A 16,496-nucleotide genomic window follows, 5' to 3' on the forward strand; every position below is an offset into this window, starting at 1 on the left:
CAAACTGATCAAAAACTGCAGCAAAAAAGAGAAAAAATGTTTAAGAAAAAGACATCAGAAAAATATCTGCAAAGGAAATTACAAGATAATCCAGTTTTGCTTCCAAAGGCTTCAACTCTGTTTTTTTTGTTTTTTGTTTTGTATTCTAAGGGTTGAATTGCTTCTAGAGCGTGACCCTATGCTTCCATTAAACTTTTCAAGGCTTATGTTTTAATATTATGTAACACAATCTTGAATAGCAATGCTGTGTGAGTTTGCTTGTAACTTTATTGTCTGCCAGGCCTTGTCAGCGAAGGATAAAATCCTGAGAGAAGACCTATGACAGTCAACAAAACCCAAATCTGGCTTAAAACCATGACCCTCACTGATTTAGAAGGTACCATCTCTGGCTGACATGGATTTCTTTCAACATTTCCTAAGAAACTGTTTCTAAAATGTTACTCTGATCAATCTGGTAATCATCCTTTTGATTGTTCAGATCTGGCAAAATCCTACAGCCTTTTATATCCTATATATTAGGCAAAAAACCCAGTCAGTGACATTTATTTAATAATGTTTCAAGTACCTACCATCCATCCATCCATCCATCCATCCATCCATATATCTAGTGAATTCAGGTGCTGAATTATAACTATGTAGCCAGAATGATATTATCAAGAGATGGAAAAAAAGACATCACAATGTTGTTGTTGTTTTAAAGTTTTCAGTTGTACCTTGCCTTTGGGATCTTTATTGGATTTAAAGGACACTAACTGTAATAGAGAGCCAGTGAGGTATAGTGATTAAGGCATCAGGCCAGAAATTGGGAGAGAGTGAGTTCTAGTCCTGCCTTAGACACAAAACCAGCTGGGTGACCTTTGGCCAGTCACTTTCTCTCAGCCCTAGGAAGAAGGCAATGGCAAACCACTTCTGAAAAATCTTGCCAAGAAAACTGCAGGGACTTGTCCAGTCAGTCTCTGAGAATCAGACAAGATTGAACGGATATGTATGTAAGTGTGTATAAATGCTCTAAAGTTTGTAGCATGTGAGCTAAAATGCCAGAATCAATCGGGCAGTTTGGAGTCTGTTCATGGCATGCTGAGCTTCTTTTGTGATGTGTGGAGCAAATGAATGGAATATGCTGAAACAAGATAGGACTGTCTCACCAGGCTGGATAGGAACAGTCCACATCGTAACATAAGCCGCAGGCTTGTTTGTGAACTCCTATTTTGCACAAACCTACTTAAAAAAACAAAAACGTTTTACATTACATTAAAATATATTTTTTTAAAGTTACAGGATAAATTTACCGTATTTTTCCCTCAAGTCAGCTGCCAGCTGGATACCAATTTACCTGTACTAATATTCTAGTAACAAACAATACATAATTGCCTCTGAATAACATCTAACTTGTTTTGGCAAAAATAGGAATCATAACGCCAATTTATTTCATTTTTCAGTCCGGGGTTTAGTAACATCCTAGAAGTTCTCCTTCTCAGGTCCCCACTCCAAATGACATTTGCATGAGGCTCCACGCCCGGCGACCTTACTTTCAGCGCCGGCTCTCGAGCTCCGCATCCTCTGCGCGCATCCCCAGCGGGAGCAACCGCGACCCTCCGGGGGAGGCAGAAAACGGCCCACCCCACAGCTGATCCCGCAGCGAAAGCAGCGAGGCCAGTTTCAGCGCGACCGCCGGCCCCGCCCCGCCTTTCCCACCGCGCGGGTCCGCCCCTGCCAGAGTGTCAGCAGGGTGGGGTAGCCGCGCAGGCGCTGGGACGTCACGGGCGAACGACGGGGATGAGAGGATGGGCCGCCTCGCCGCTGGCTCGCTGCTCCTGTGTCTTCTCTGGGGCGTCTGGGGGCGCCTTCCAGGGGCCGAGGCCGCCCGGAGAAGAGGACCCACCGTGACCGCTAAGGTGACTATCGCCCTGAAGCGGGGAGCCAGGCTGCGGGGCGTGGCAGGCTTTGCTTTGGAGATGCGGACAGTCCGCTCCCCTCCCCACCTCCCCGCCCGCTGCAGAGGCTAAAAGTTAACTTCGGGAGCGCCACGCCTTCCTGCTGCGCGATCCTGTGCCTTGGCTGTGTCCAAGGCGTTTCTTCTGTGTCCCAGGTTGTTTCTTTTTCCGTTTGCTGTTCTTTGCTAAGAACAAAGGCTCTGCCTTAGAACTTCGATTTCTCAGCGTTCTGGCTGGCCATGCTGGGACTGCATCTGTTGCAATTTGACCTGTTGCTCTTTTGCTCAGAACCTTGTTGGCCTTTTTCTCATTCGTGACCTCTGGGGGTTTGCAGTGTCGTCTACAAAACCCTGCTTGGGTTGCAGAAACCTATACAGTACCGGCGAAAATGTTACAGTCCTCTTGCCAATCCCTCTTGTGCCTTCATTGATTTGGTTCCTGATTACTCTAGTCACCTGACTGCCCACCGACCCACCCACCCCTAATGGAGAGCACCTTGAGGCTGCCTTTGGATAGTGTCAGTACTGGGGTAGGGGAAACCACTTTTCAACACCAGTACAGCTAAGGACAACGTGAGACTGGCTCATGGGATGGGGACACAATAAGGGCAATGCCATTGGGACACAACAGGAAAAAGATGCTGCCATGGCATATTAGTACTGTGGTGAAATGCATACTTCTGGCACTTACGCACTTATTGCCACAGTGATAGTTTGGTGATGATATAAATCACTAGTGAGGAAATAGCCATTGTATCCTTCTGTGGGAGGGTCTCCAAGGGGGACTTAGAGAGCCCTTCCTCAAGGCTGTGTTAACATGCATTTTTTCACTCCTTGACCTGGCAGAAAAGTATGCAGGCATTTGCACTGCCCTGATGGCTGAACTCCAGTCTGCCTCAGTACTGGTGCTTGCATTGGTCCTACCTGACCTACTTTACTGTAGGACAATTTAAGGACAGTGATGGTTGGGGTCAGTCGGCAGGAAAAGCCACCACAGAGTGTTGTCTTTAAGGTGTGATGCGATGGGCTTGGATGAGTATGGGTGTCCAGGATGGAAGCTTTGGCCATCTTTCAAATTGCCTGAGAGGTCATCAGTATGGAGGTGATCTGCACCAGTAACCTGCCACTTGATGTCAGCCCTTGAGATAGGCCAGCTCAAGAAACAGACATCCAAAGGATTACAGGAATAATCCTTGGTGTTGTAAGGTATAGTCAGAGAACCTTGTAGTCTGCCAGAATTTTTCTTTGCCCCCTCTTACATCAAACAGAGTAAGGATTATTTTGATTTTCTCACACTTTCCCCTGTTTTAGGACTAAGTTGCCTTTTCTTTCTTAAGGGTTCTTGCATACCTTCATCAGGGTTATCTATGCATTCCTCTGCACCTGGGCTATTTCTGCACATGGGTCTACTGGTCTTGTGGAAGAACAGCAGAGATGTGTCCAAAAATAGTCTGGCTGACCAGGGCAGTGGAGCAGAGGTGGCGTGTGGGGTAAAGCGGGAGGGGCTGTGCTTGATGCATTAGGATAACTTCCGTTTCATTCCAGATAGGTCCTTCATACTGACCTATAGGCTGGGCTGTTTTTGTACCCAGGTCTCCTGATCTTCCTTTCACTAGGGCTACGGTGGGAAACTGGCAAAGCCCTTGTCAATTTCATCCATCCTTCCAAATAATCCTTATCGATACCTATTACAAGGGAATGACAGTTGGCAGGAACTAGCTATGGCCACCGGTGCCTGAAATACCCTGTGGAGTACGCAAAATGACTTCATCCCAAAAGTAACAAATAGAGTAGAAAACATATCCATGTGATGGTTGTCAGCAGGAACAGTAAAAACAGTGTAACACACTCACTAGGGACAGAACCAGCAATACACAGCTGGTACAACCTAGTTCTTCTTCCCAGTTTAATTCAACCTTCCTAGTGCTATTCCTGTTTCTAAAACAGAAAAGTCTACAGCTTTTCCAGTGACAACTATACTTGTGTTAAATGGTTTTCCAGAACACTAGACCTCTGTATATACAGAATCCACGCAATGCCTGAATGGAGCTTTGAAAAGTTCCAGGTAGGCATTACACAGAGAGATGCCTCTACAGAAGCCAGGGACTGGTTTCTTCTGTCGCTCAAGCCAAAATAGCCATGGAGGGCGGTGCCTAGTGACTAGAGGTGGGCGGTGTTCTCACTGCAGCTAAAATTGGCCAATAAAAGCTGGGCAGATCCCAGCCCACAACTTTGTCATCAACTGTTTTATCAATGATACGTTGTACAATGTTCATACATCAAGACTTATATCCAGAGAAGAAGAAAAACACTCCTTAAACCCAGAGCAGCTAAGGATAAATGTAAGCTGCGTCTGTAGTGTTTTTGTCCTGCAATTAGTGGATCAAGAGGATGAGCCCTTAGCACATTCTAGAGTCATTGAACCATCGTGGCACTGAAATTGCAGTCATGAGGACAGGTTTTGCATTACTTTAGTTATGGCTGATGCTATAAGACTTGAAGTCACTAGTGAAGATCCTGGTTGAATATGTTTGTGGAGGAAGGAACTGGAATGAACTTGATATAAACACTTCCATTTCTATAGTCAGGGGAAGACTCCATCCCTGTTGGATACATATCATTGATCTGTGTGAGAGCATCAGTCTGTTGTAGGCAAGTAACAGTCTCAATGTGAACTTAAAGTTGAATTTGGGTTGAAATACACAGGCTTTCTTAGGGCAATGTAACCCTGCAGGTGGTGACTGGAAGATTTACCCCTTAAATGCACATCCCTTAACATTTTAGAAAAACAAGATAATTATGAATGAATGAAAAGTAGGAGGGAAGAACAAAGGTAAATGTAAAATTGATAATTTTAAACTGACTGTTCTCAGATTATTCTCTGGGTGTGCATGTATATGAACTAACAGGAATCTCTATCAAGATCTGTCAATATAACTTGGCTTTTAATGGACATTGTTGAGTGAAAACTGCTTAAGAAGGTGAGAGGAACAAGCTTTTTGCTTCCATGCTTTCAAATTCTGCCTTAAGATGTGCCTCCTTCTCAAGATGTACTACTTCTAAGAATGTTTTTACATGTAGCATTAAAAACAAGAGGCATGGAAAAATCTTGTGCAGCCAAAAAAACTTACAGATAGGTAAGGATTTTCTCAACCTTAGAGGCTAGAAAAGTATCATTCTTTGTATTTCTTAAAGTTTGGTTGCCTTGAAAGAGTAGTGACCCTTCAATTTGTTTTTACTTTATGAAAGTCCATAGTGGAAAGGGAGAATCTTATATGAGAAGTCACTCTTGTCCTGTGTGGATAGTATGATTATTATTCATTTCTCTAGAAGGTATAGTTGCAAGAAACAGACAAATGAAAGGCACTACTGAAGCTATTTATAGCAGAGTAGGGGGATACTGTCTGATGCACAGAATCAGATAGTTTGGTATGTCTCCTCTATAAGTAGCAAGCATGCAGACATAAAAACATGCTGGTTTAAACACATGTCTTCAGCTTGTTGCTGTGTGTAAGCAATCTGCTTATTAGTGCAGAGAAGGCACCTTAGAGTTAAAGTTTGCAAAATGGTACTGGCGAAGTTAGTGTTACAGTTTCCAGGATTGTACTCATGACTTATCTACTTTGACTGAAATTGATTTTGAACCAGTTGTGACAACTTTGGACTACTTGTGACCTGTAACTATAATTGATATAAAGAAGTATCTAGTATTTTAGGAAATGTGCCCACAGCCAGGACATTTTAATAATAGTTTCTTGAACAAACCATAGTTACTTGTTTATTGGATCTGTCTCACCTTTCTGCTCAAGCAAGAACTTAAGGCGGCACACACATAATGGTAAGGCACAATACGTGAATTCATCAGACTAAGCCAAAACAACAAACTCACCACATAATGGTTTAGCATGTGGTGTGAACATGCAGTCCTCAATTATTGAGTATTTGTTAATCCAGAGTGTTGTTTTATGCTCTTTCACAAAATAAATTGTTTGTATACCTATTTAAGGAGACCCTGTATAAGAAATAAATCTATTGCCTTCTTATGTCTTCTCCTAGTACACCATCTAGAACACATGCAGGCAACTTGCCATCAAAATGTCTTGGATTTCAACTAGCAGCATGGCTGATGGCAAGGGATTGTGGACTTGTGGTCCAAAAACGCTAGACGGCACAAGTTGTGTATTCCTGGTGCAATATATATTTCCTTCCTTCCTTCCTTCCTTCCTTCCTTCCTTCCTTCCTTCCTTCCTTCCTTCCTTCCTTCCTTTCTTTCTTTCTTTCTTTCTTTCTTTTTCTTTCTTTTCAAGACTAGACATAGAAAATAAATGCATCAGACATGGTAAACAAAAAGATAACATGACATGAAAATCCTGATCTGGTTAATAGTGAGAAGGAGGTACCAGGTACAGTAGATATCTGGTAGGAATTCTGTAACATTCTTAGAGGTTTCTGATGATTCACACAAAAGAAGAGCAATGATTTCATAATCACAGGAACAATTAAAATTACTGATGATTAGGATGAGTTTCAATCATCATTGGGACATTTTAATAGCATGTGTGATACAGACTCAACATCCATATCTGATCACAGGCATGTATGACTTTTGTATGGGAGGTTAATAGATCTATTGATTGATGCCCTAATGAGTAGTGCCCCAGTTGTACCAAAGTACACATTTGCATCTTGTGGATAGCATGTAAGATATTTAAAAAATAGGGAACAGTCCAAGGAGGGAAGGGGTCTAGTATAATGAAATAGCCTGGTTCACATATCACATTAAGCCGTGGACATATCACACCCAACTATGGCTTACCATGGATATGTGAATCAGGGCACTATGGCTTGTTTAATGTGTCATGGTTAAACAATTCCATGCATAATGCTAAGCCATGAATAATATTGTACACAAATCCATCATGATTGGTTGAACAAGCCAGAAACCATTTGTAGTGAAGCCAAGTAATATTGGCTAGTTTTCTCTCCTTTTTAGCTGCTCTTGCCTTGCACTTCAGTGGATTGGCTAGAGATATGAGTGGAGCACCAAAAGGAATTCACAGATAAACCACGTGTCCCTATTTGTGTGTAATCAGGAAGCTGGTAACAAATATGGTTTCAAAATGTTTTAATATCTTAAACCCATAATTTATTGCTTCTGTTCATAAATCATGCTTGGTGAAAAATTTTACTTATTTGTGTGAACCATATGTGATACAATGCCATTGAATTAATTATTCAAATAATTAAACTAATGGCGTTCTGAATTAAAAAGGAGATATTAGTTAACACAAACATAATTGTTTTTCTTGATATTAACAAGTCTTGGTAAAGAGACCTGAAGTAGCACTAGCTTTTTACTAATTGTCTAAATATTTATAATATTTTCAAATATTGGGATCTTTATCTAGACCATTGGAAAATGGTTTGATTTCAGGTAGAAATATGGGATGTTGCTGTGCCTTGATTATTTAGTTAGAGCAAAAAAGAACAAAAGCCAGGTGTGTTCTAACATTTGACAATCTGCAGACCTTGGCGGGATTTATAATTCCCTTATAGAGATAGTCACTATAATAAATAGCAAGTTACAACAGGTATCAGATCAGGACCAATTGATGAGGAATCCTGATTTTTCCTTTAAATGGCCACTTACGAGAAAAGCATAAAAGAGTAATGGACATATTTATGTATCCTTCTAGTATCACTTAATTTTATGCCTGTTTTGTAGCATATGCAGGTAATGTAATAGTATAACCATCTGTGCTTCCAAGCTCAAGAGCCCCTACCTTTAACCCCAAGTTCCAGTTTTGGGGGAGCCCTGGAAGCTGGATCATTTCACTGCTTTGCCACCCCTCCCTTGTGTTCTGCTTTCCTAATATATTTCTGAAGGCATGCTTTGGACAGATGTTATGAGATCATAGCCCAGTAGAAATTGTGGTCTTAAAAAGATTGGCATTCTGGTATCAATTAACAAAGCTCGTCCATCATGGTTCAATATTCCTCTGTGTTCTGTTTTCCAGCCAATGGGCAATCACTGAAGCTTGAATCTAAATATCTGTATAATTTTATAAATACTTTAAAAAGTTCTTAAAGATGTATAGGATAGAAAAAATGATAGAAATGGTTCTCCCTCTTGTAGAACTTGCATCTTACTGTCTTTAAACAGTGGGTCAGATAAAACAATGAGATTAGATACACGTAGAAGAAAAGGAAAAATGAGATTGGTGAAATTTGGAGAAACAAAAAGGGGTAATTGACTGGTTAACCTTGGTCAGTTTTAAGCTTTATGTGGTCGTGCCTCAGGGCTGACCTAGATATGAAGTTAAACACATCCGTTGCAGTTGATCTTTTGTGTTTTCATTGTTCAGAGCAGACGCTAACTTCTTAACTTTTGTTAGGACCATGATATGTGGGGAAGGCAGAGAGTTTTATGAGAAATAAAAATCTATGCAACATCCTGCATAGTTGGGCAGGATGGGCATTGTTTTGATTGGGTAACTTTGCATATTTTTACATTTTTAAATTTCCATTCTTATTTTTTTTTAAAAGAAAGTTCATGTCATAGTGTGTTTCCCCTCTCCAAAGCATAGCATTTAATCTATGTGGCTGTTGTGTCAAGTGAAAAGTCATTATACATTTATTTTCTACAACAGTAACTGAGTGTTGCTTCCTTTGATAGTGAACTTGGATAGCTTTAATACTGATAGGAGCCAAAATGGAGCCACTGAGAAACACTGAGAAGTAGCTATGGCCATATTTGATGCAATGCTGAAGTTTGAAAAAAATCAATTATTTTTTTAAACTCTTAAGTGAATAAATCTAACACCCCTTACTTCCCAGAAACAGGCCAATGAGAACTGAACATTCTTAATAGCCACATAGTGTTGAATCTTGGCTAGAAAATTGTTGTTTATTCATTTAGTCGCTTCTGACTCTTTGTGACTTCATGGACCAGCCCATGCCAGAGCTTCGTGTTGGTCGTCGACACCCCCAGCTCCCCCAGGGATGAGTCCGTCACCTCTAGAATATCATCCATCCATCTTGCCCTTGGTCGGCCCCTCTTCCTTTTGCCTTCCACTCTCCCTAGCATCAGCATCTTCTCCAGGGGGTCCTGTGTTCTCATTATGTGGCCAAAGTATTTCAGTTTTACCTTTAATATCATTCCTTCAAGTGAACAGTCTGGCTTTATTTCCTGGAGTATGGACTCGTTTGATCTTCTTGCAGTCCAAGGCACTCTCAGAATTTTCCTCCAACACCACAGCTCAAAAGCATCGGTCTTCCTTCGCTCAGCCTTCCTTATGGTCCAGCTCTCGCAGCCATATGTTACTACAGGGAACACCATTGCTTTAACTATGCGGACCTTTGTTGTCAGTGTGATGTCTCTGCTCTTAACTATTTTATCGAGATTTGTCATTGCTCTTCTTCCAAGGATTAAGCGTCTTCTGATTTCCTGACTGCAGTCAGCATCTGCAGTAATCTTTGCACCTAGGAATACAAAGTCTTTCACTGCTTCTACATTTTCTCCCTCTATTTGCCAGTTATCAATCAAGCTGGTTGCCATAATCTTGGTTTTTTTGAGGTTTAGCTGCAAGCCAGCTTTTGCACTTGGCTAGAAAATTAAAGAACAAAAAAAGAAAGGATTTACAGCTTATAGCAGACTTTCTCAACCTTTTGACCCTGGAGGAAACCTTGAAATATTTTTCAGGCCTCAGGGAACCCCTGCACATTCAGGCTCAAATATAGGCCAGAAGCACAATTAAGTACAAGATTATTATATTCATTTCATGTGTAGGCCTGTATATATGCATTAACAGTGTTCTTAAACTAAAAATAAAGAATGAAACTTGCCTCTTTAAATGTGAAATTGCCCAAATTTGAAATAATGCTTTAAATAAATTGTGATCTCCCAGGGAGCCCCTAGTGACCGCTTGTGGAACCCGAAGTTTCCACAGAACCCTGGTTGAGAAACCCTGGTTTACAGTACGTGAAGTATGGTTAGATACTGAAGAGTATTTCTGCTAGGAAGTCAGGAAGTGCTACAACATTTGGTTCTATGACTTACGCATACAGTTGTATTTCTGAACTTCTAATTCCACTTGATACAGTCCTTCAGAAGTTTGATATCATAATATAGGAAGGTTATAAAAGTATAAACCTTAGCTTACATACTTGCATAGCTAGTGGTGGAAAACAGATGTAACTGATATTTCTTTACATTCAGGGGTAGGCAGCATGACAATTATGATTGGAAGTGAGTATTTCTGACCTCCACACTATAAATATAGTCCAGAGAAATGGGAGATAACATTGGAGAGAGGGGTTTGAATGTGGGAAAGGGAATTGACAAACATTGAATCTTCTCTCCTGCGCAAAGATCTTGTTAGAAAGAATGATTCCTTCTACAACCTGAAAAACACATTAGAATCCAAATGTTTTATCTTCTGGTAAGTAGCTAATAAGTAGCCTAGTCTAATGATGATATATCATATTGACAGTGATTCTTTTTTTATTTTTGAAAATTTCCAGGTTTTCTTTGAGATACAGATTGGTGACAGAAATGCTGGCAAAATTGTAATCGGCTTGTTTGGAAAAGTAGTACCAAAGACAGTTGAAAACTTCATTAAACTTGCAACTGGAGAAGTAAGAGCTTTGTTCCCATATTTAAGTGAAAAGAAATTTATGTACTTAGTAGTAGTAGTAGTTTGTTCACATGTCCTTCTTTATCTGATGCCATGTTTTAAAGTCCCTATTGTAGTGACTGATCCATTATTTTCTAGTGATGGGAAAGAGTTCAAGTTTTCCTTTTCAGTTCAGAGTTGGTGTCTTGAAGATCCTCCTCCAGGCCTGGTGGGTTTGGGCAAGGGCAGTAGAGCGAGCTTTTCTATCTAACCCCCAAACCCAAATCTCAGTCTTTTGTAGATAGAAGGAGAAACTGGCTGTTATGGCTTTGTAGTCATCAGAAAAACAGTAAGCCTTTCCCTTTGGTTCCAATGAAGGGATTGTGGCATTTGGTCATTGCACTGGGTGCCTTGGCAGGTTACTGTCAGAAACAATCCGCTTACCTTTCTTAAGTTTGGAGCTGTGGGTTTTCACAGCTGTTCTGAGTGCAGAACCCTTTAGAGAGATGATCTCCAGCCATACCTTTCAGCCTCAGATTTAGAGTGGAAAAGGAAAGGAGGCTATTGGCTCTGACCTCATGTAGAGATGCATGCACAGTCAAGAAGCCTTGGAAAGTGCAAGTGTTGGCTACAGAACCACAGCCAGCCCAAGCTATCAAGATTCTGCTCCTGTGAATTCTTCAATTCTTTTGTAAGAATTTCTTTGATAGCAGGATTCATTGCTCAGTCTGCAGTCCTCGTACCTGACTCAAAGAAGCAGTTGTGTATTAACCATTCAAAAATTTGAACTCCCTGGAGGCTGATCTTTAAAAAAAAAAAAATCAAAGGAGATCATACTTCACAGCCTTAAGCAGCAGTACAATTATATGTTTATAATCTTACAGATGTTAACTCTGGTTGGTTCTTTTGGCAAGGAACCCATAGATAAATTGCTCTTACTGGAAGATCCCTGCTCTAGATCCCTTTGAAGAAATAGTCTTTTGTGTCCGATGGCTGTCAGTGGCACAACATCCAACTGACCTAGTAACGGAGTCAAGCGGCCTTCCAAATCTAATAAAATACAATTAATGAGGGAAAATGGTGGACATTCAAGGTAGAAATCGGAAGCATGGTAGTCTTGAATATAGAAAGGGTGAGTCAAAATTAAGCTGGGGTTAGGTGTAGATCTGCCTATCAAATAAACCAAAGAGGATGTTCTGGTTTTCCTTTATTTAAATTAAATGACCACACACACAACAGTTATTTTGTTGAATATTTAATTGTATCCATTGTTAATTGTAGTAATTTTTCTGAACTGCAACTGTGTTTTAAATTTAGAAAGGATTTGGCTACAAAGGAAGCAAATTTCATCGCGTAATCAAAGATTTTATGATTCAAGGAGGTGACTTTACTGCTGGAGATGGTACTGGAGGTAACAGTGCTTTCTTTAGAGAATATTCATGTTGACAGAACTTTGTGATTGAGCCAATATACCAGGGCCAAATAAATATTGGCAATTAAATACACATTGCAGCTTTATTATATTTGCCACTTCTGATTAATAAAGTTTCCTTCAACAATAATATATAACTCTAGCATATTATACAAATAAAAAAAATCTCTTTAAATATATCACATTGCAAAATGTGTTGAACTTCTGTATTATCCTGCACATACATAATTTAGTGTGTATTAAATCACACACACACACACAATCTACTCAGTCTCATACACTTTAATTTCTGCTTGGCATCAACTTGCCTTAAACTAGCCTGCCTGTTGCAGACTGAAGACTGCATGCAATAGAACTCATTTGCACTAACATCAGAGTAAGCCTAGTTAAGTTGGTTCCTATTCCTTGCTACTTAATGTAATTAATCTGCATTAAAATTGGCAATAAGAATCTTCTTGATGTTGAATCTAGATTTAAACATGCTGAGGCAAAGAAACAGCCTTATGCCTTGATTCAGCAAATACTGACCATTTGTCTTAAACTAGCAGAGATTATTCATGAAAGTAGTGATCAGTCTATCTACTGCTCAGAACTGAAACTGAACATCTACTATTCACAGCTTACAATACAGCATTCTCAAATCCAGTTTTTCAATACATGTGGCCATGCCAGTCATCCTATCAGAAAGGTATGGTGAAGGTATGATTTCCCTTATCATGTTTGTAGAAAGTAATTTTTTTTGGCTCAGAGTCTCTGTTAAAGACTGGAGAGTTATTACATCTTAAGAAAAAGACTGCTTTTTCTTTCAAATAATTATGGAAGTATTTTCAAAGAAGAACATGCTGCAGCCTTACTAGCAGTAGTAGATCCTCACAGTGTAGACAGAAGTTCAGCAAATGGGAGTGATTGAAAGGGATCAGTACGTATCCTGCACGGATGAATCTTCTCATCCTCACTATCTGCATAAAGACTGCTGCATCATTTTGCAGGAAATTTAGACATTTTCTAGACACCATTTAGATGGTTTTGTATATCCAAACGTGCAAAACATTTTGAATTTGAAATTTTTTGAGCCCCAAATTCTCTCTTTCATTTAAGTAGTTGTCTGGGCCTGAAACAGGGTGATCTGAGCTTTCTGAAAGTGTTTGGTACTTGAAACAGTCTTGTCTCAGGGTCAAAATACTGCTTTCAGACTTGGAACACAGCTATTTCAAACAATGCGTTTCCAGAATGGTCAGAGCAACCCATTTTGACCTCAGAACAACTATTTCAGAATCAAATTGGGTAAAATACTTGAACTATTTAACATTTTGCATATCCCTCCAGAGAATGCCATGTTGTAAACCTTTCGAAACAACTTTGACTTTTATAGTCTTGCTTCTTCTAATGTAAACCAATATCTTGTCATCTAGGAACGAGCATCTATGGAGATAGGTTTCCTGATGAAAACTTCAAGCTGAAGCACTATGGCATTGGTTGGGTCAGCATGGCTAATTCTGGTCCAAATACTAACGGCTCCCAGTTCTTCATTGCTGTAACAAAGCCTGGCTGGTTAGATGGTAAACATGTAGTATTTGGAAAAGTCATTGATGGAATGGTAGGTGAAATCTACAATGCTTTTGTACATTAGAAATAGAACAGTATTCTGAGTGTATGTTTCCTTAGTTCTAAAATTGTACCAGTTGTGCACTCTCATGCTGGTTTATAGAATCTAGTTTATATGACTTTGATGGATATATAACATCTTGTATCTTATAAATGGGGAAAAAGTGCTAATATTTGCTTTTAAAGCCATATGAGGGATGCACCTTGAATGCTTTAAGGAATCTTCTTCACATCAGCCTACCTCCACATTGAAAACATTAAAATGATGATGCCTAGAAAAGCATCTTACTGATGGAACAAAGATTGTGTAATTCCCTAGGTGGTGAGAATTACCTTTGTTTTATTTTCAGATCGAGCAAGAATTCCTTACCCTTCTTGCTTTTCAAAATATAAGGAAAGGTTTTAGCTTTTGTTATTTGTCAATAGGACTGTAGTTGGTACAATATTTATATTCTTTTGATGATTCAGCAGTTTCCAAAAGTAAATTTTGCAGAACAAAAAATGGTTTGCAGGATTCTGGATATGGTCCAACCAGAAAACAGCCCTATCCCCAAATGGCTTGAAATGATACATTCTGAAACAGGTTGTTCTGGGAAACACCAGGATGTTCCATCCTCTAGAACTGGTGATTTTGTACATCTTTCACATTTAGGTCAATATATTGCATTTGTTGCAGTAAAACTGAAGACGGTATTTAATATGCAGATCATTTAACACTGAATATCATGTCTTTATTTAATTTTCATTTCTCTAAATGAAACTTCCTGAGTTATTTTTATTCTGCTTTCCTTCTTTGGTATACATAGAGTGAAGTGTCTTTTTAGGCACTGGCTAAAAAATACAGCTTTATGGAATGTCTAATTTAATATTACTGTGAATAAATTCCATTTTTAAGAGGGTTTTATTAATTGTGACTGGGCTTGGTAATCTATTTTCTTCTAGCCAACTGAATAAACAGAAATGAATAGGAGCTCTAATGGAAAAGAAGAGCATATGAGCTCTGAATCTCTGCACATCCCCCTTTTAGAAATGAAATCTGCTTAGCCTTTCCTCACAAATATTCCTACACAAGACTTTCTCAATACATGCAGAAAAATATAAGTGTTATATCTCATGTCTTATACATGATACACTTCTTGACTTTAGAAATGGTTGACCTGCAGCCCAGAAAATGCATATAGCCCCATAGCCTCTTTTTTGCATGCCCGAATCACATTGCCAGATTTTAGTGTCATGATTTTTAGCTATAATAAGGGGTCAAAATAGGTATGTTAAGTCCTATAAAGATTAATGCACTGTTTTATTCCTTCTCCAAACCCTGATGATTATATTTATATTTATATTAAGACTAAAAGTATTTGAGCCTATCTCTCTGGCCCCTGGAAACATACTTTTTAGAAAGAAAAGCTTGATCCTGTCTGATGTGAACCAGGCTTTGATTTTTGCACAGATTCATTTGTGTGTGAGCACAAGAAAACAGGGCACTTCCTTTACAATGCTAAGATAAAATGGCCTGTAGATATAATATATAATATTTCCTGCAAAGAACTCTGCTCAGTATTTCCTTTTTCCAGTGCAATAACTTTGTTACCTTTATCTTAAATCAACCTCTGTACAAGACAGAAAACAGTACCTGGAATGAATGTAAAGTCTGCTTGTTTTTATTCTTGGATATAAATAAGCTACAGAGATGGAGACAACTTTTTCTCAATTTGAGTTTCTTTGGTTCTGGAAGGCAAGCCCTATGATTACATCTGATCATTGCTGGGATGTATAGAGTTGATTTTTTTGACACTGAAAGGGCATTGTATGTAAACAACTTTGAAATGAGGAATGCCTCTGTAAAAGAACAGTTTTTGTATTTTTCTTGTCTACCCACTTTCCTTCTGTGTACTTTTGTTGTTGAAGTCACTAGGAGAGAAAAACAGATTCCGTCCATGGTGATTAACATGTGGAGATGCAAAACCTCTAAAGTGAAGAATCCTACAAAATTTTAGACTACAGTACATGCCTTTTCTGTTGGGTGTTTCATACCTAGTTTTTCCTTTTCAACAAAAGCCTCTCTCTCTTTTTAGTCAGTAGTACATGATATAGAACTTCAGGCAACAGATGAACATGACCGGCCTCTTCAGGACTGTGTGATCATTAACAGTGGAAAAACAGATGTAAAAGAGCCATTTGTGGTTGAAGTAGAGGATTGGACGAGTTGACAGAAATAGGAGCAAATGAGCTGCAACCACTTTTCCTCTGGTTAATACTGTGTGAGGCTTCTATCAGAAAATACTTTTCAGAGACTGCACAACATGAACTAGCAGGTAACAAATACCTAGGTATTAAATGAGGAAATATTAATGCTATGCTATTGCCTTCTGAGGTAAAACGTTTCATAGGTATCGATTTAAAGAGATTGACAGCGAGATGTCTTTATACACTACAAACATCTATAGCTCCTTGCTGTTTGTTTACTAGTATTCACCTTATGAATCTTTTTAATCTCTTTGTCTAGTAACTTTGAAATTTTGAAACTTTGAATGAAAACCCTTCTTATTCAATCAGCACTTCTCCAGCACATATTCTGCAGATTTCCTAATTTATGAATCTGAAAGTAGACAAGGAAGAATTACTACGTTATTGGACAAATTATACTGAATCCTCTACTGATGTAAGAAATACTTTACATAATCCTTTTCAATCACTTTCTCTCTATAGATATCATTTATTAAAAGACTTTACTTCCAACCAGACTTTTGGAATAAGTTTGAATTTGTCAAAATGCAAAATATGTTGTTATTATAGTTACTTATTACTTTTATAATTATCACTGAAAATCTTGTTTACTTTATGTACAAATATTAAACTGCTGATGAAATATATCCTTTTTTAAAGCAATGCTCTGTTTTGTCATGCATGA

At 39.0% G+C, this 16,496-nt stretch overlaps 1 protein-coding gene across 1 annotated transcript; it reads left to right on the forward strand.

Annotated features, from left to right (window-relative positions):
• Window positions 1-1,742: 1,742 nt before the first annotated feature.
• On the forward strand, window positions 1,743-16,442 carry PPIC (peptidylprolyl isomerase C). Its single transcript, XM_063295284.1, has 5 exons — window positions 1,743-1,895; window positions 10,457-10,570; window positions 11,866-11,959; window positions 13,393-13,577; window positions 15,661-16,442. The coding sequence occupies exons 1-5, from the start codon at window positions 1,785-1,787 to the stop codon at window positions 15,793-15,795; spliced, it is 639 nt and encodes a 212-aa protein (XP_063151354.1). The 5' UTR covers window positions 1,743-1,784; the 3' UTR covers window positions 15,796-16,442.
• The last annotated feature ends 54 nt before the right edge of the window (window positions 16,443-16,496 follow it).

The sequence above is a fragment of the Candoia aspera genome, chromosome 2 (assembly GCF_035149785.1).
Source record: "Candoia aspera isolate rCanAsp1 chromosome 2, rCanAsp1.hap2, whole genome shotgun sequence".
NCBI classification, from domain to species: Eukaryota; Metazoa; Chordata; class Lepidosauria; order Squamata; family Boidae; genus Candoia; species Candoia aspera.

Bases quoted from the DNA above. Each gene is read 5' to 3' on its own strand.
- PPIC (XM_063295284.1), top strand. From the start codon at position 1,785: ATGGGCCGCCTCGCCGCTGGCTCGCTGCTCCTGTGTCTTCTCTGGGGC. The intron at 1,896-10,456 runs GTGACTATCGCC...GAAAATTTCCAG, and splicing joins GACCCACCGTGACCGCTAAG to GTTTTCTTTGAGATACAGAT. The intron at 13,578-15,660 runs GTAGGTGAAATC...CTCTCTTTTTAG, and splicing joins GAAAAGTCATTGATGGAATG to TCAGTAGTACATGATATAGA.